The 21007-nt window shown below is 34.3% G+C and overlaps 1 protein-coding gene across 1 annotated transcript; it reads right to left on the bottom strand.

The window, feature by feature from the left end:
* Window positions 1–6013: 6013 nt before the first annotated feature.
* pum3 (pumilio RNA-binding family member 3) lies at window positions 6014–20609 on the bottom strand. The gene is made up of 18 exons (XM_088910605.1): window positions 20562–20609; window positions 19530–19599; window positions 18922–19104; window positions 17773–17911; window positions 16616–16691; window positions 16161–16254; window positions 15643–15709; window positions 15031–15205; window positions 14162–14265; window positions 13316–13394; window positions 13011–13109; window positions 11951–12004; window positions 11669–11749; window positions 10914–11056; window positions 9466–9688; window positions 9066–9153; window positions 8443–8533; window positions 6014–6856 (listed from the first exon to the last, which is right to left on the bottom strand). Exons 1-18 carry the CDS (start codon window positions 20607–20609, stop codon window positions 6727–6729), a joined length of 1944 nt encoding a protein of 647 aa, XP_088766731.1. The 3' UTR covers window positions 6014–6726.
* Window positions 20610–21007: the final 398 nt, after the last annotated feature.

Here is a 21007-nt window from a genome sequence, read left to right as displayed (position 1 = left end):
AACAAAACAGGAGGACAAGATCACATTTTTACAAGACATATAGTGAACACCAACAGTTTCCATTTGAAATATTAAGCACACTTATTGTACTGGGTTGCTATCAAAACAACACTTTTCATGTAACAACTTGATTCCAACGTCTTGGAATGCTCTTTTAGCAGCAATTACATATTTCCAAGGTTAATGCAACTGTGAAATCTGTGCCGTGAAAGGAAAAATAAATTGTCAGTGTTACTAACCGAGCTACGGCTATGAAATTAAAAGAGAGCTTGAGGCGCTCAAATTACTCATTGCTCAGCTGCGTTTATAGATTACATTTTCTTTTGAAATCCAAAAACCGCTCTAAGCACCACTTCCATGCATGTAATAAAAAGTCTGTAAAAATATATTTCACTGTGCTGTAGTGTTTTCTCTTTCACTTTATATTAAAAAAGCACAAAAGAAGGGAGTAGACTTAAGAAACATATACAATAATATACAGTACTGGGAGTCTGAGAAATTTTTCAGTTGATTATATATTAACAAACATTTGTGCATTTAAAAGCTAAATACACACTATATATACTGTATATATATAATATATATATATAATGTTAAATGTTCTGCTACATATTATTTCAAGCACAATGTTTAAATCTTTAATTATACATATCTCATTATATTTGATGTAATATAGGTTTTGCATATAAGACCATATATTATTAAAAGGACTTGTAAATTTGTAAGATGTCAGTTTTGGGCCACTGACAATACACTGAAAGTATATTTTAAAAATATTAATATACAGTACATGTAAAAAATATAATAAAGAGTTCTGGATGGTTTTTCCACATTTGTGACATAAATGATATGTACAAAGTAGATGCCATGTTATTCTATATGAAATTATACTTGAAAGAGGTATGACATTTTGAGCAGTACATTACAAAGTTTTTTTTAATAGCAATGCGAGTGCCACGATTATAATATATTGAAGTAATAAAAATGCATTGTCTTCATTTTGGGAGTAGAGATGCTTAGTTCTCCAAATAAATGATAGATATGATGGAAAATATATTTATTTGTATAATTTTTTCAATTATTAATTAAAACAGCCCATCAGTTTATGATTGTTTGTACATCTGTCAATCCATTTTCTAACTGCTTTATCCAGTACAGGGTCTGGGGGAACGAGAGCCCATCCCGGCAAGCAACAGGCACAAAACAGGATACACTCTGGACAGAACACCAATCCATCACAAGGCAAACAGACACTCACACAAGGGCCGTTATGTTTTTGGACTGTGGGAGGAAATCCACACAAACAAGGGGGGAATACACAGACTCCATGCAGATAGCATCCCAGGAACTGAACCCGGGCCCTGTGAGGCAGCAATGCTAACCACTGCACTACTGACTACATTTGAAATGAAAACCACGTACCTGATGAAAAACTGATCTATGACTAACAGATTATTTTCTATATGCCAGAAATACATTTGACTGACATTATGCATAGCCAAAGGATACACAGCAGCATATGTTAAAATTTATGGAACCTTTCAGAACCTTGGTGGTGATCATCTTCACCAAAGTGAATCATGGATTACAATAATACTCCAGTTTATCTTGCTTTTATAATCTGGAAAGAAGCTAATTACACGAAATGTCATTTCCAAAGAGGCAAATGTCCCCCCAGCCATATATACCAAAAGTTTCCAGAAAGCATCAAACTTTTAGGCTGCATAAAATATGCTGGCAATGATTGTTGGTGCACAGATCAATAAATGACAAATGAGGCATTATCATTAATTTCTTGCTGCACACAGTTGCCTTTAATTTCAACAATGGGCAAAATGTGGCAAACTGCCCAGTCCTTAGAAATTAGATTGGCAGTTTGCCAAAAGTGGAAAATAAGCATCATTAAAATATTACAGAGAACATTTGTGAACTGAAATTCAATTACATTCTTCCTTACTGTGACGTTTACAGGAAGAATCATGTACCGATTAGAAGACAATCTGGGAAAAATGCTACTTAAATACTAAGAAAAAGAGTGTTAATTTTAAGTAGTAAATGTGAAACATTCTTTGAAACCTGAGTAGGGAGAAGTGAGATACAGAGTACAAAAACAAAAGTATGTCCAGAACTCAGCTAAAACTACTCAGCATCAGCACGTTACTCCCATCTTATGGATATTGATTGCACTGGTGCCTATGAAATTTAGTGCTAATTTTAAGACTCTCCTGTTCACATTCAAGACACTGAATGGTAGATCTATGTCACTAAAGGTCTTATTGCACATATAGTCTGAGACTATAATCTGACATTTTGCAATTCATGCCTTCTCACTCAGCTGCAGACCAGGCTCCACACAACAGACAATAGCGTTTTGTCATATGCAGCACCTCTTCTGAGGAACTCATTGCCCAGATCCCTTGCACACTCTGTGACTGTGAATAATCCTAAAGGTGGCTGAAATATTCATTAATGCTTTTCATGTGTAGTTTGTTTATTGTTTTACTAAGGGATCAGTTTTACAATGTTCTTTTTTCTCTGTTTTATATATTATACATGAGCTCTTGTACAGCGCTTTGAGTGTTTAAAAAAGTCTTAGGAATAAAAATGTATGATGTTCATCCTAAAGTGGATGAAGGAATCAAAAGGTAATAAAATCCATACTGTTAAAATATCTGAGCACCTGTTTTTTTATATAACACTCTCTATGGTAATCGAAGAATGTAACACCTGTTAAACATTTTAAAACTTTTCAACATAAAAAGATGTCATGCAACAGATAGGCCACAACCTGAACATATCCTTAGGAGGTGTATTTTTCCTTTGGTATGGAAAGTAGTACATTATCATTGAATAAATTATTTTGCATTGTGCAATCAAGATATTTTAATTTCAAAAATGAGGTTTTTCACAAAGACGAGCTGGTGTCTAAATCTTGAGTGCACAATGACGTGAGAAGAATACTGTTTTAATCTGAAAATTATTTTTTCACATGTAGATCTTAATTGTACCTGTGTACTAGGAGTATCTTGTAAACTACTGTAAAAAAATATGAATGGATTGGGCAACCCCAATGGATATGTAATTGTCCAAGTTATTGTTTTTAATGTCCTTATTTGAACAGCTGAAAGCCCTCATGCAACAATAAATTGTTCGAGCAAATCCTAGTTTAAACTACAACAGCTGGATGAATATGAATAGTACCGATTCAATACATCTTTAAATGTCACACAAGATTAAATTTTGATAAGCCGATTTCTGAATTTACAAACATTGTGCCATGACGAACACACTGAGGTGCTTAAAGAAGCTTCTATAACACTTCCTGTAAAACATATTTGATACCTTTCTTAGTACAGTATGAGTCAGTTTATCACAAATTATTCAAAGTCTATATTGTACTGGCCAGAAAGCAATTTATATACATTTCCTGGGGCACACCACCTTATATAACTTCTTTATAACTGAGGTCAAGAAAAAAGAGTAGTTTCTGTGCATGAGTGCTTTCACGGCTCATGGAAATGTGACAGATTCAAATTACAGACGATCACAGGCTTTTTGTAAGATGTCATTGCTACACAATCAAAGCCCACTTCTTGAAAGCAGTTTAAATGTATGATTTTTTCAAGTCCTTGCTCCATGAACAGCCCTGAATTAACCTGTTTTAAATTCCACACAGCTTCTAATTATTTTCAGTTCCAATGTTTTATAAAAAATGATACTCATGAATTGTAAAAAAAAAGTTAAGGTCATCCAAGTTTAAAAACAATTACTGGTTCTGAATTATATAATTGTTACACATTATTTTGTTTTGAAGCAGTCAGGAATTGAGATTCAAACCTTGTATCTTGAAAGTAGTTAAATGTATTTCTAATATTGACTTCAGACTGAGGATTCTAAAAAAATATTGATAAAAATTAAACAATTATATTCCATTTTGAAATGGATATTTTTTTGCATAAGCTAAAAGTTAATATAAATACTTCCTAGAATTCTAATTCATAAGATTTGCCCATGCTTTTGACCATCAGAATGTCTGCAGGTAAGAAATACCTATATACAGTACACGATCCAATGCAATAGCATTCTACTAGGAAAAACATGTACAAGAAGCCATTTTTCTTAAAAGTACTTGTTATAAATTGGAAAAATGAGGCCCATTGAGACATAAAATTAAGATCTCAAGAGCACTGTATTGAATAAAATCTATTCAGAAAATTAAGGTCAAATTGATATTGATAATCTTTCAGATTAAGAGACTTCAGCATCTTAAAAGTGTTCCAGAGAAATCCTACTTCTTGGCAGAGGCAAATAACAAAAATGCTAGGACAGATGGCTATCGACGCAGAAATTGAATAATTTGCACGTAAGAATATATGAGCACACACAGCACAAATGGATATTTGGGGCTGAATTAGTGCAATGATTGTAGCATAGTAGTGTCCATCTTATTGCTATGTAACAATACATTTAAAAACTTAATTGTTAAATGTTCTGCACAAAATGTTAATTTAACATTTTTAAAGTCATCTTCCAAATTTCACCCATCAACAACCAATTTACTTGGTATGTACTGTATGATAAGATTTGGAAATTGCTAGCTAACTACAGAGGTTAGACAGCTAGAATCAAGGAACCAGTGATCTTTTTCATTAGTGAACTTCAGACCTGATCAGTTTCTTCAGACACAAGCATGTCTGGAGCATCCTCAACTGATTTCCAAGTCATTATCCCAGGTAACCCCAATCCCCAGAAACTGCATAAAAAAGAGTCACAGAATAGGAAAAACCAGTGGTAAAAAAAAACTAGATTACAAATTAGATTTCTAATTTTGCTCAGAGACAAAAAGCATCAGATTAAATTGTTTGGAGAACTCCAGGTATGATCTCTTGTTCTTTCTAATTTACACATCTAGATTGTTCATTTTGTAATAGAAGCCTACAAATCTAAGAGATCAACACAATTTTTTGTAGTTGAGGTTGACATAGCATCCAAAAATAAATATACAACATATAAAAGATCCATCCACCCATTTTCTAACCACTTTATCAATACAAGGTCACGGGGGAGCCAGAGCTTATCCTGGCAAGCTATATATAAGGATATAATAGATGTCCTTCTTAAATGTGCAGAACAGAAAGCAAAAAAAAAAAAAGAAATTTCTAATAAATCATCAGGGTTTAGAATTGCTACTAATTTGTAATCGACTCATGCATGCAAACATAAAATGGCTGCTTAGCAGTAATTCAGTATTTATTCCACCTTTGTTCTGTGTTGCTCTTAGTGGTTATTAAACAATTCTTCATGAGGGAGTGGTCTATTTTGGACTTTCTGTCTGCTCTCAAACTCTCCACCAAGAACAAAACACACAAGCACACACAGATAGCAAGGACACTAAACAGACTAAATCTCCCATCAGTTTAGAAAGGCATATAATATGTAAAAACTCGGGTTTTATAATTTAGTTATTTTCTGTGTTTTTGTGAAATAATTAACACATAGACCTTACTACGGGCTCGATAAGCTGTCAGACCCTGCCAAAACACAAGAGCAAAACCCCACAAGTATAATATCGCAGGTCCAGTGCCACAGAAGACACCAAAGTCCTTGCATTCAAGGACTAATGGTCTCATTCCCACAATTCACATTGATGATCCCATTTTGCTTGACTTCTGAAACAGTTCTAGAAGTGGCCCATTTTGAAAGCTACTGCTGTAAAAAGCCAAAAGCCAAAATCCTATTTTCACAGCAGTTTCAATCAATCGCCAACTACAAAGCAGCATGGTATAGCTGTGTGAATACACTGTACCTCAGGTTACAATTTGATATTCCCAAGTCCTCTTTTATTGGAGTTATTTCATTAAAATGCTACCAAAGTGGCTCCTTGGATGTTCTAGCAAGTGCTGCTGGAGCTGGGTCAAAGTACCTGCCTTATTGCACACCTGTGACTCCGATCCTGAAAAGATATTTCTACAGAGTTGTCAAATCCCCACCCCCAGAACGCAAAAAACAAAACTCAAAACAATGACACTTTATTTTCTGAGAACATATAATTGTACAAAATATTTACTAACAGATCTTATACTTTGTCATAATGCTGTATAAAACCTAGAAAATTTCTTAAACTGATTCAACCTGATGTGAACAACAAACAGGAGAACAGTCCCTCAGACAACAACCTTCTGTATACTGTATCAGTTGTTGGTTTCAAATATTTGAGCTTCAGTGTATTAGCATGTACAAAGCAATTAAGCTACAGTTATAAACTCCACTGAACAGCTAAGAAAAATCTCTCTCTCAGATGGTATATTTCTTAGATATTATTGAATATTTATAAAAATGGGTAACATTCAGCTTTCACCTTCCAGGTTTAGGGTATGTAAATTCAAAAACCCAGGATATAAAATAAATGATTATACCGTCACAGAACAAAATGGATAATGTTTCTGAAAAATGGCAGAGAATGTAATTTTCAGAATTTGAGCTCCAATTAAATATTTAATAGGAAACACAAACACACAAGTAAACAGTATCTGCTTGATACATTTTCATGTGCAATGTCTTGTACTTGGCACTGACCTCATGTATCATTTATGTTTTAATTAAATATACATTTTTATGTGTGTGTTTCTTAAGGATGTAAGAAAACTTTTTCAAAAGCTTTAAACAGACTACATAAAAATAAGATAACAAGATAACATAAAAAGGGTGTTACATTAAAAATCAACTTTATTTAGCTAGCTTTTCCAGCAGGGCTTCAATCCCCTTTGAATTTTCAATTTTCTTCAGTTTGGGTACAACAGACTTCAAAGCACACTTGATCTCATCTGCAACTCCATCATCGACACTCTGAAGAAGACTAAAAAAAATGCAAATTAAAAACACTACTCAATCACTAATGCCCACACTTGCTCAGTGAAGGAATAACCTGTAACACTAGAAGTGAAAAAAGAGTCTGCATGCTCCTTTATATACTGTTAATTCACTAAGCCATTTATCAAATCAAAAAACACTGAAGGGTTTAATCTATCACTGTACTTATTTTTCTCTTAGCTCATGGGCAATGGGAGAAGAAAGTAATGGCAATGAAGGTCATCAAAAGTTGACAGTGCCTCATGGAATTCTGTTGCCTAGCAAAACATGAGGGCTGAAAAGGTTACTAAAAACACAAACGATTTAGTACACAAAATGAGAGGAAGTAAGGAGGATAGATTTAAGTTTTAAAATTGGGGACTCCAAACAAGAAAGGGGAACAACCTATGGTACCTATTCTAACAGGTAGCAATGCCCTGAAAAATGACAAATATATAAACACTAACTTTTTTATAATAAAGGCTTGTGTGTATTAAGTGCATATAGTACAGGACAGTACTTAATATTGATTTTAATATGCATATTATTTTAATATTTTAATAAATATGCAATTATTTTAATATGCATAGATAATTTTTAGTTATTTTAATATTTGTTAACACGTTATATAACTACTATACTGTACAGTAAATGAGAAGGAGTATTGTTGTTTTCCTATCTATTGTTTTTTCATCAGTTAATGACGTTACTCAAATAATTAACCTGTAATGTTATTGGTTTCATTCTTAATCCCACCCATCCTGTGCTGCATTAAAGTTTCAGTGTTTCAGCAAACATTTGTTGAGTTTGCAACCAACAGGAGATTATAATATAGGAGGAAACAGGAAATTAATTTCTGTTATGAGTTTTCACCTTATGATCAGTTTTCAGTTTTCATTGTATAATGAGCAATTACCATACTGTGGCACACTTGTTTGGGAACACTGCATGAGACTAATGAAACCTAATCTAGAAGGAGAAAAATTCTCATTTACCATAACTTTTTAAACTTCTTTTAAAAAGCATATGCAAGAATGTTTTATGTTTTTCTGCTACATTACTTTATTTTTAGTTTCATAGCTTTTAATATGGGATATAGTCTTAAATAAACCTTAAAGATATATACAAAAATGTCTAGCTGTTAACACCATTATGCCTTTAATAGTAACCTTTAGAACCTCTTTCACTACTTAAGGTCTTACTGGGGATTATAAGAGGTCAAACACTAAGACCCAGGAGAAGAAGATAAATAATCCTCAGCTTGCAGCCTGATTAAAATCTGTCAGCTACAGAGGGTGACCTAAAACAGGCCTTTCAGACAGTATAGTCCAAAAAAGTTGGAACATATATTCAAATGACCTATTCTTAACTACCAGCAGTGCCAAGTAAAGATTAGAAAGTTGCTGGATGTTTTGGCTTTCTGACTTATTTTAAAATCTACTGTGTTATAGTAACACTTCATACCTTCATAATACCAGAGGAAAAAAATTCAGTCTTTGACATTGTGAATCTAATTTTCTCTTTTGCTCTTTTTAAATTATATTGCAACACAAATTGTATATAAATTTGACATCACATTCAACATCAACTTACCAACAGAGAACTATGGCTCCCCGGTTCACGCTGGCCCATGTCTTCAGCTTCTGAACTCCTACTTGTTCCAACAGTGTTCTCGAAAAACTCACTGTGAACAGAAATGTATCAAAGGTTCATCAAACATACGGCACAGGGACAAGGCTGGGTACACCCAGAGCCCTCCTACTCCCACTTCATTCTGTAGGTATTTCTCTTATTATAATAGTGTGAAACAATGTGTCAAAGGTGTAAATGCAGTGTAGGATAATACAGTTACTCTGCTGGGTTCACTACTATGTAAATTGCCTCACTTCATAGTATACCAAGAATTAACCAAAGGTGTGAAATAAAGATGTAGTTACATTGCATGGAGCTCACAGGTTACAATAACCCTGGTAAATGCATTACTATATACTGGAATACACAAGCAAGTTCCCATAAGACTTGTGATCTTATTTCACATGGATAAAAGCCAGGTGAATTCTGCTCAAATACTTTTGATTGTTAAAGCTCAGACAATAAATTATTAATGCATTATTACTGGAAGCCGCAAAACATTTCGGCATTACTTTTATATTTTCAATGCTCTCCTGGCTTTAGCAGGATTACTGAATTCTGCCTATAAACAACCTCAACATTACCCTCTCTTCCAATCTCCTTCATCTTAGCATCCTGTTCAATTAGCCACTTCAGGACCAAGTGCCCTGCAGGATGCTCTGCCATGTGAAGCTAGAGAAAAAAAGAACTTGCATCAGTTTACATGTTTATCCGTGGTACAAATTTATATGTTCCTTGGTGGCCATCTGTAGCCAAGTATAATTTGATAATACTGGTTGCACTCATTCTGTTCCTGAAGAGCAATGTAAATCTTTTCCATTGAAAAACTCTATGCAGAGCCATTTCATTTCAGCTATGTCATTTATTGCCAATTATTTTGTGTTATTTTCTTTAACACTAAGAGTTGCTGAATTGACAGCAAGTCAAAACTGCTAACAAACTGAAAAGGAAGAAGAGCTGTGAATTTCTGACGCTGATCCTCACCTGTCCTTCTTTTCCACCTGGGACAAACTCCTCTGCAGCAAGTTTAGCCACAGAGTCCATAGCAGGCTTCAGGTCACCTAAGGCAGCTCCCAGGATGTCCGTGACCAGCACACTCGATGCTTTGTCCATCACCATTTCCCTAGTGTTTTCACACAGGTACTGCAGCAGAGGAGGGGAGATTGCCTCCAGCAGCTCCCGACGTCTAGTCTCCACATCCTTCTTGCTGAGAGAGACAGGAGAAAGCATGAAAAATGCACACTGGCAAGCAATTTGAAAAGTACACCAAAATATATCAGAGGAAACAAGTCACAATAAACTGGTTAAGAATAATGTTTAAAAAGTTAAAACAAGCTAACAAAAAACCCCCAAAAAAGCACCTTGGAGCACAGCAAGAACTCTTGATTCAACTGACTCAGATTTGCAGCAAATCACTTGTCATGAAGCTCACTTGGGCCCCAAAATGCAGCTTATCTGAGTTTAAAGATTTTAAAATCTAAAAGTTTAGATGGAGTTTCAAATGAGCAGTTCTGCAAAATATATCCGAACGTTGCCCTGGATTGGAATTAGACTTGTTTCCCAAACCAAAAAGTATGTGTGTGATACAGTCAAAAGCATTAATAAAAGCTCTTGCTAATGTATCAGATTCAATAATGTTTGGTTAGAACTCTTGATCCAACCGACTTGGTTTTGGGATACAATTGCCAATACACTGGGCCTCAAAATCCAGCACTAAGCTTAAAAAAGATCTAAGTGTGAATGCTAACCCTAACCCTAGCTGGGGTTTCAAACGAGCAGTTCCGCAAACTATATCAGAGCCTTACCAGTCATCAGATTTTGACATGACACTCAAAACAAAAGGTATGAGTGTGAAACAATCAAAACAATTGATAAAAGCTCTTGTAAATGTATTAGAGTCAGTAATGATTGGTTACAACTTATGATCCGACCAACTCACTTTGAGATAGAATTACCGAGCTGTCTTCCAAGCACTAAAAAGTCTCAGAAAAAAAAATTCAGATAGGAGCAAAAAATCACTTGTCCTGAAGCTGATCCAGTGCTGAGCTTAAAAATTGTCCAAGTAGTTTGTGAATGCCAACCCTAACCCTAGCTAGGGTTTCAAATGAGCAGTTCCGCAATCAATATCTGAACCTTAGCAGGCATCGGATTTTGACATGATCCTCAAACCAAAAAGTATGAGAGTGAAACAATCAAAACCATTGATAAAAATTCCTTGCAAATGTAATAGATTCTATGTTTGGTTATAAATTTTGATCCGCCATGCTGAATGCTAACCCTAACCCAAGCTGGATTTAAAATTTCCTGTTTTTGGTTCACAAACATTTGTTATGACTTGAATAGTTCAGGTTTTTAATTCTTTTAAGCACTACAGATGAACTACATGATTTCTTGGTACTTTTAAAACATGGGATTTACGTAGAGATTCTTACCTGTGTGCATTACCATCTCCCTTTTCCAAGACCTGGATTATTTCAGGTAGGAAATGTGCTGGATCTCTAGGACTCAATAAATATAGCAGCACCTTCTTCCCATATTTATTGTTGACGATATTTGGCAAGGAATTTACCATTTCCTAGGAAGACAGACATGGTTGAGAACATACTAGCAATCATATTATTGACCCATTATACCTTTAAACTACAAATATTGAAAAATCAATGCCTTACCATTTCAGTATGGTCTTAATAAATGATGATTGCTTACATCTGTAAATTACTTTTCACCCTGAAGCGCTTACCATATAGGAGGGGGGCTCACTACATTCACCAACAAAGTGCAGCAAGCAACTTGAGGACACACAACATCCAAAATGTAGCAGTAGCTCCATACAACTGACTAGGTGGAGAAATCAAAAACTATTTCTCCAACTGAGTCAAGCAAAAAAAAAAAAAAAAGAGTCCAGATTTTATAAGCCCAGAGTGGTATTTAGCCAGGCACTGGGGTGACATCCCTGCTCTTACAGTGTCATGGGATCTTCACAACCATTTACATCCCTCTTTAACATCTCATCTGAAGAACATCACCCAAGAAAACATAAGGAACTGGATCCACCTTCTTGTCAGTACTGAAAGAGTACAATAAAAAGGAACCCTGTTTTCCCAAAAAATATTAAGAGATACAGAAATATTGCCAAAAATGACCTCTAAACATAATCAAGCTGCAAGCTCCCTATCTAATCACTTACCGAAATTATCAATTGTTTCACCAGTTTGGTGTCATCAATGCAATCAAATGCAGCCAAAAGAACTAAGTGAGAAAACTCGCCCTGAAATGAAAAGGATGAATTGCAGTAAGAAAACCTCTATTAGAAAGGCTGAATTATGTACAAGAACAAAAAGAATTGGCTAATTTTATTCTACCTATAGAACTTTATTGTATGACCCAAAAATGCTTCAGGTATCTCTAGAGTAATTATACATCACAAAATTGGATTCAAAACTGAATAATTGAATTAAAAAAAACTTACCGTAGCAATTTTTTCAATGTATGTCTTCATCGTTTTTACAATAACTTTTCTGTCCTAAAAGGTTATGCAAGAAACAGAAAACGTAACATGTAGTGCAAATAGATAAATGAACCAAACATACAAAAGAGACCACAGTCACATCTTTTTTTTCCATTTACCAAATGTTATAATTGAACACTATCAAATGCCTACATTCTAATCTTATGGACAGCAAAGTAAAAGTGAACTCTACTTCAAAATGTATATTAAAAGAAGCAGAATGGGACAGGCTTGTTTACTATACTGTCTACCAGGTAACTGGCTTCTGAGGTCACAAAACAATGAATGTGGAAATCTGGACTGTTTTTTGTATTGTCTGCTGTTTGTTGGGCTAAATACTTAGACTAGCAATTGCTCCATGCAGCGAGAGAGAGCTAGAAGGTAACAGGAAGGAGTGATGCAGCAGTCATCAATAACAATACAAGATGACAGGGACCTGGCAGGATTCGCTACTGAGTGGCAAGACGAGCACACTGACCAACACTAGCCCACCCAACCTGGAGAATCTTGGTCACAGCCTGCTTAATAACATATCCTAGATTCAAAATGGGGCCTGACAGCAGCCAGTTTTTAGGAAGTTTCTTTAGATTTGACTATACCACATCTTATTTGCAGACCAGTCTGGTTGAATTCATCTGAGCATGCACACACCAGTGATCATTTTGAAGTAATTAAGATCATTATGCTTTCTTAAAAACAAAGTTCATTTCAGCCTGATACACTAAGCTGTAGTCTACAGTTCTTGTTTTCCTTTGGTGATGCACTGAAATTTCATATTCCTGTCAAAAAAACAACCATTTACATTTAACGGAGCTGTTTCATCTGGCCACAGTTTCTGTGCCTTTGAAACAAATGGTGTTTATTTTTTAACGAGATGTCCAAGATACAACGACAGCCTGTAAAACTGTAAAATTTGATCAACACAACTGCATTTCAGTCCCTCAAGCAACAAATTAAAGTGCGACTAAACTATATATATTATATTGTTATATTATTGGACATGTAGAGAATTGTAGCTTACCTTTGTGGTTCCATGCCATAGGCAGTGCATAGCTACTCTGGCTCCATCATGTGTATGAGCCACGTATATTACAGCTTCCCTTATTGATTCAATCATTTCCTTTAAAAAGAAAGTTACATGGAATATTTGAACTTGGAACATTTCTTTAAATATACCATGTAAAATTAGCTTTTGCTTCAATTTCACAAATTATCCTACAAAGGCTTGACAAGAACAAAATCACGATCGCAAATTTAACCAAATACATTTTTGTTAAAATTGTTTTATACTTGGGTGTACATAATGCAAAATAACAACAAACTCACCGTTCGTAGTTTTTCGGGGGCATAAAGGAAAAAGTCAAGGAATACCTTGTGGACCAATGAATGCTTCACAACTGCCTCTCTGTCAATGACAAGGTTACCTCTCCATCAATACAAATAGTGTGAGCTCAAGTCAAGAAAACAAGGTCACAATGTCAAACAAAAATGGTATGGGTTTTACACAAAATATAACTTTTCCAGCTTTTTCTTAAACCTTACAATATGTTCGCAACTGTTATTTACCAACTTGTTGTTAAAAGTAACAACAAGCATAAAAGACAAGTATTTCGTAAGAACAAGCACTTTATATACAATTTTTTCTTTTTGTTACCAAGACCAGATGCTGCTAAACAAGTGCCCACTAAGATGCAAACCTGAGAAGAGGTTTATTGAACCACGAGAGCTTGAATGGATGCAAAATACTTTTCTTCCTCCATTGCTATGATTGTCATGAAGGTAAACAATTCCACAAATGACAAACAGGTCAAATAATTTTTAATGAAGATGAATCTATTCAGTAATGTTTCGCTGAATTGTTCATTACCATTACCAGATTACCACTGTTCACCTGTATTGGCCATTTGGATGGATCACAGATGTGAACTCACAACTAAATCATTCTAAATCAAATTACAGTGTGCAGTGGTTTTCCGATATCATGATTCCTGCATTACCACAAAGGAAGTTATTTCATTTAAAACAACCCAGGACTTCAAATATGAATTCAACATGAATCTGCTCTCACTCTCTGAAATTTCTGATTTCTGATTCAAAATATTTTAAGGAAATTTCAAAGTATCTGAATTTTGAAGAAACCTAGTACGAATCTTTTTATATGACTACACTTACTTTTGGGCCATGGGAGTCAGAATCTGTTTCATTTCTTCCAAGATGCTCTTTGTTTTCTCTGGGTTGGCGTCAAGCACTTTCTCTAGTGTAGGGCAGAGGGCTGACTGAAGAAATAACAGACAAGTGTAAAACTGTTCACAAGGGCTTTACCAAAAACTGGTAATACCATGTATAAAAATGTACATTTGTTGAGCTTGAAGCCACTACATGATGATCATAGTTTACATGAATATATATATATAAGTAGCTTGTATATTTGTACTGAATAATCACAGATTGACGGACATGGATGAATACAAACAAAATAAACATGCTATACAAATATTAACATAACTTCTACATATCATAAAATAATAAATGGTGATACTTATGGACAGTGCATCAGAATCTTCTAAATTTTAATATTTTGTATTAAGTAAATGTTATATAATGCAATGCCTTCCACATACAAGTTTATGTGTTGCTTGGATTCTTGATGTAACAAATGAAATTTTAAATGGCAAGATAATCAAAAATGTGAGTTTAACCTTACAAGCAACCATTAATTTTAATTACCTTTACCCCACAGATTCTTCAAACTCTGTGCTAATTCACAGAGCTACAACACAGTACTAAAAAGTAGTTTCTACATTTTAGTGCTGTATACATAATTAACAGTTTGACTGCAACATTTCTGGAGTAAAACTGGTCATATGGATTGGATACACTAAATGATTTTGTTGCCTAATTTTCAGTTAAACTAACAGTATGATGGGCTTTACAGAGAGTATTCTATTCTGTAACAGACTACAACAAAAGAAAAACATAAAAGGTTAGCCTTAAAAAAGCCTGTTCTTTTGCCTCTCCTGTCCCATCATCTTGGTACCCACCTTGCAGACTTGGAATGTGTTGCCATAGAGCTCCTCTGTCAGCATCAGTCTCTGCTGCAGAATGGCTTTGTCATTGTAGGCGTACTCTACTACTGAAGAAGCCTCAGAGTGTCTCAGCATCTGCCTCACTTGTCCTTTGAAAGACTTCATAACATCTGCCACTTGCTGCTTGTTCCTAGCGATGAAGGACAAAGAAATTTAAAGTTTATTTAAAATCTTTCAAAATTTTACAGGCATAAGACACCATCTGCCTACAATGAACTGGCAAGCAGCCCTCTGAAAACAATAACCTAATAAACTTGTTAATTACGTAGACTGCAACTTAAAACTTAACTGATATTTAAAAATACATTTTTTTAATTAAATGTATTCTAACAGTGTTGCATAGTTTATGCACCATAAGTTTATTTTCTTTCTTATATACCTGAGAAGTAAGGGTGAGTTATGGAGGGTCAGTGAAACACACTGTATAATTTTTAAAACACTTTATCAGTTATTTGTTCTCTCTGTGCTGCGTTTCTTTCAAGTGACAAAAATAATGTGAAGTTTACATCATTTTTTCAGCTTTTATGAATATTTTTGTAGACCTAATGCATACGTTTGATTACTTACCCATACATTAAAAACTTTTTAACAATATTTCTTGCATATTTTGACTTGCTCAGCTCAACCAGGTGATCTGCAAGTTAAAATAAAAATGTGTTAACAACTGGCAAGCCATCGTTATGTTTAATGATAGTCTGGACCTACAGAACATCATAACTTCAAGAACTCTATGTTATAGAATGCATCTTAACCAACCTCCCTTATTATTTTTAATTCATTTATGACCCCTTTATTTGTTATTTAACAAAACATTTAAAATTCAAAGACTACCAAGGAACTTTTAAGTGTTCAAAATCCTGAAAGGCACTGAAAAAAACCACCCAACCCAACTTCTACAGAATGAATTGAAACACATACCAGAGGACAGAAGTGGTAACTTCGTGGAAGTGCACTGCACTGCCCTGTTGCTGAGGCTGACAAACCGGCTTATTTCAAGGATGAGATCCTTGGATCAATTAACAACTAAACAGGCTAGATGGGTCAAATGGCCTCTTGTTTGTAACCTTTCCTATGTCCATAAATACCTTTTAACTCTTCAAAGACTTCTTGTCTTTGATGGTCATTTCCAAACTGAATGTAACACTGAAGCACTCTGGTGGAGTCATGTGCAAATGCAATCTAGAAAACAAAATTTATTATGATGCTTATTATGAGACTACGGCAAAAATCGCAAACACCAAATTGGAAAGCAGACCTCTGAAGAACCACTATAAGAACAAAGAACTGTAGAAGTTACCAAAGGCACTCTGATAGCTGGCAAAAGTTATTTGAATTATGGTTCGATGACATTTTAAAATTGTACATTTGTCCTGTTATTATGTAATTCCCAGTGAAGCAGATTGAGACATGTTAAAAAGGAAAAGGTTATTCTATCTGTGACCTGAGCACTCAATACCACATTAAGCTTTGAACTTAGACACAGATGGAAATTTGCTTCCAATTTATAAGCAATTCACAAGCTGTTTTCCAACATACTTACACTTTTTATTTTGCCACGAACTAGTTCCTGTAGCTCACTCATCAGTTTTGCCCTTTTCTCTTTGTCACAATCTTTTCTGTAAAAAAGAAACACCAATTACTGTGACAAACTGCGATATTTAATTTTCAATAGATCATCACCTTTTTGTTCTGTTCTACACAAATACAAATCTTAATATGAACATTAAAAATTTCACAAAAATGATTTTTTAAAATGTCTTTCTGTGAAGTGGTTTTTGAGGAGATTTGTCTTTTCCTTCATCTGATTTTACTCCATTACTTTTCTTGCAGAAAAAAAGAAAAGGAATGTAATTTCTACTATTTGTTTTAAAAGAATCTATTTTTCCTCACAGAGGAACATTAATTAATAGGATAACAAAAATGAGGGAGTTAAAAGCTAATTGGTCCAAGGATCTACATCCAGATGACACCATGGTTTCTTCCAAGATTGCTGGGTTCTCTCTTCCATCGTGGTTCATGGTTTTTCCATGTACCCACAACCTTTTGCATAAAGAAGTGCTTCCTTTTCTCATCCTTAAATTCACTTCCACATTTGTGTTTCACTGCTGGTTCTGATTAAGTCCACTGGCTTGAGTTTGCTTTCTAGGATTTTAAATACCTGAACCATGTTCTCTTGTAGATTAGAACGTAAATTAAAAATAAGATAAAAGATAAGAAAATTAAATTTATATTATAATATATTATTATTAGCATTATTATTATATTATTAAAAAATGGTAATGAACAAATATGTTAGTACACTGTTCTCTACAAAGACACGGTTGAACTGATTTCACTATTACAACCGAAGCAGACTACTGCAATGATGCCCATGCCGATATTCTATATTAGTTTAGCAGAAGCTAACCTGTTTAAAATCACAGTCACGACAGAAATGAAGAGTGAGTTTAAAATACCATGTTCAAAGTTCCAAAACATCTCAGGGCCTGATAACTAAACACTGTGTATATACTTATACTGTATATTAATGAAAAGGGATATCTGAATACACAGATTTCAATTACTTCTATACTGATACCGCTCTTTAAGAGACCTGTAACGCATTAAAAAATTAAATTTACTGCCAACACTTAGCCAGCTTACTTTAATATACATAAAACAAGATAAAAGCATTAGTAATTGAATACTGTGTTTTACCTCCTAACAGTCTCCCACACTTGTTTGGCTCTGCTTATAATATGATAACTGTCCTTCTTTTCACTCTGCTGTCTGTTTAACTTCAGCTCCTTCTTCTTCTGTTTGAACTCATCCCACTTAGGTTTCTTTGCTTCAGAACCTGCACAGGATACAAATTAAAATTGTTTTGGATGCGAGATGAAAGGAAATACAAAGATCATATTCAAAAGTAACAGTTCATTACATAGCAAATTTTTCCCCGATTCAACACTGAAAAAAATCTAATAGGGAATTAAGGCATCCATCATTTTGTTGTTTAAAGTATTGTTCCAAAGAGAACAAAATCTGCAAAGGACACTTTTTCCAGGCTAGACAAAACGTTGTGTTCTTCTATAAAAAATGAAGCAGGAATTTTTTTTTTCCCAGCAGGTGTCTTAAGACTGCATCCAAGAGAAGTAATAAAAGCTTGCCTGTATAACACTGTGCAAGCTTACATTTTCTTCATGAAATTCTCAAAGCCTAAAGATCCCTAAATTAAGTTGGGACCCTTGTGTTTCATCCCTAAACATTTTGTATAAATCAGTATAAAAGAAAATTAACACTTCTATCTTTTCCCAAGTTCGTCTTTAGCTATAAGCAATTACAGTCATAATTACAGTATAAACTTAGTACAGTTAAAGACTACAGTCTCCTAGTCATGCAGAGAACCACAGACTTCCAAAACTTTCCAAAACTAGCACCCTCCAATACCAACAATGTTATTCAGTAATGGGTATAATAAATAAACTACACTTACCCAACTTTTTTTTACTTTAACACATTCATCTTAACAGGTAGTTAAGTCTGCTTTTGAATTAAGGAATTTAAAATACCAGCTTTAACATGCATTACTGTAGAATTCGAGTGCATTGACATGTGGTCTATGACTGTGAGAAATATGAACTTCCAACATCTAAAGGCTTCAGAACAGGAGTAACTAAGTATTTCAATAAGTAATGGATTAAATTAAGTCATTAAGTGTTCAATAGGAATGAAAAATAAAAACAAAAATAAGCAGAATCAACTGTATATTCTAATAAGTAGAGTCACTGGTGTTAACCCTCAAACTTTCAGAAACAGTTCCATTGTAACTGCAACATACTCTGAAATTAAAATAACAAAGAAATTTACCTTCGTTTTGTGCGTCGTGTGTACGTTTCCTTTTACCAGCAAACTTTCCATCCGTTTGCTTTTTCCTAGGAAACTTATGTGCTCCCCCCTTTGCACCAGTCTTTTCAAATTTTTTCCCTTTCTCCAAAGTTTTTGCTTTTAGTTGCCATTTCCCTGCAGGTCTACCTGTAGATTCTGGTTTACCTTCACAAAAACAAGCAAAGGAGCCAAAAAATCAAATTGCAGACTAATCAAGAAAACAGCCTTTGACAAAGGAGAAAAATGCTACTAACTATTTTAAGACATCAAACATTTTTAAACATCAAATTGATGTTAAAAATGTATTTATAACACTGATGCATAAACTTTACAATGGTTGCATTATAGTTTCATATCAATATTAAGTCGGTGTTGAAACAATTTTTCTAGACTTTCATTTGTACATACTTTTCGGAATGTTTGAGCATTTGTTTTTCACTTGGAGGTCGTGTGTTAATTAATAAAATCTGATTTAATATCTTGACTTCAGGCTGTTAGAACACAAAATGGGTTACTTTGGAAATGATTGTAGACTTCTACGGGCATTGCAATAGTTCAGAATAATTTTGCACCATTACAAAAGAAAATACCTTTGAATTGTCTTCCTTTTCCCGGTTTCTTTGAAAATGTTTTCTTGTTTTTTGCTTCCATCTCAACACACTATTTTAAAAGAAAATATTAAACATGTAAGAATAGTAATTGTTTTAGATTTTTTTTGCCTTTTAAGTCAAATGAGTTGACATCCAAGTAATACAGCTGTAATACAAATAAATATTAAATTATTGTAAAACTACAGCATGCCTATGTCAAATTAACCATTTTAATGCGGAACAGTCCTGAGGAGCCAGTACTGCCAGGATGTAAAAACGGGTAAATAGACTTAAAACTTTTCTATCGCTCTTGAATAATTTAAACATCTCGGGGTATTAAGAATTACCAAGTACTGACGAAGCTGGACATCCACTTTAAACATAATTCATTACTATCAAATATGACACCTCTAATCACGAAAATAACAACTAATAACTTGTGTTACTTTAATACTATGATATAACAAAGCAGGCCCACAATAACTATAAACCAGGTAAGGGGAAGTCAGACTGCATTTTCTCTTTATAGGTTTTAATACCGAGTTCGTATTAACTGTCGTTTTCATGAATGTTTCAGCCACATTGTAATAGACAGACCCGGTAATGGGACGTAGAGAACAGAATAAGCAGATAAAAAAGCCTTGTTTAACCCTCACCCCCAACTTAAGACATTTAATGTAAATGTCTTAACAAGTATGTAGAAACTTTACGTATATATGTCCCAATATAAGAAGCATATACATTTGTCTCAAGAAATGAACATTTGGGTTCAACGCGACATATTCATTAAGAATACTTTTTCTAAGTTTCTGACTACACGTTCAGATGTTTAATACTAAAGATACTGACAACACCCAATCCTAGCTGCCTGTATCAATTGTATTGTCCCTGCACGCTAAGATTTTATTTTCCTTAAGTATTTAATGCGAACATCAAATATAAGAAACAATACTTCTATTTGAACTACTGAATTCATGTCTACAACTGTTGTTTGAAATTAATGTACACCACACTACAAACACGTTCACATACCTTCCCATGTGTTCCAATTACGTCACACTTTACGATAATTCGTCTCATCCAATGAGAAATTAGACTACTGTCGTAAACTCCTTTTAGAAGTTTTGTAACGACAAGAAAAGCAAGTTACGGCGGTGGCAAAGAAGCTGTTTACCGTATATATCATTGTACTGCGCAAAAGAGTTCTGATTATACAGTAATGCCAACTGTTGTTGCATCTTAGGCGAAATATAAGAGAAGTACGCTTAAGATTTATTTCACCTTGGTTGTATATAAACAGAAATAATATAATTCTGTAACGCATTTTTTAGTTATGAGTGAAAACACAATTTTGTTCATCCACTCAATGTCATTTGAAAGCTTTGTTATCCCACTAACACTTCACACGAGTACAAAAGCTGCGTCTTTGTTTTACCATGAAAGTGATTGTTTCAAGCACCGATTTCTCGGGACGACAC

This window comes from Atractosteus spatula, chromosome 3, assembly GCF_055471065.1.
Source record: "Atractosteus spatula isolate fAtrSpa1 chromosome 3, fAtrSpa1.hap1, whole genome shotgun sequence".
Classification (NCBI taxonomy): Eukaryota; Metazoa; Chordata; class Actinopteri; order Semionotiformes; family Lepisosteidae; genus Atractosteus; species Atractosteus spatula.
This window is presented reverse-complemented; position numbering and strand designations above follow the sequence as displayed.

Coding starts and splice junctions, on each gene's coding strand:
- pum3 (XM_088910605.1), bottom strand. CDS start 20,609: ATGAGACGAATTATCGTAAAGTGTGACGTAATTGGAACACATGGGAAG. Junction 9,689..10,913: donor GGAGATGGTAATGCACACAG/GTAAGAATCTCT, acceptor TGTCTCTCTCAG/CAAGAAGGATGTGGAGACTA. Junction 6,857..8,442: donor GGAGCCATAGTTCTCTGTTG/GTAAGTTGATGT, acceptor CATTTTTTTTAG/TCTTCTTCAGAGTGTCGATG.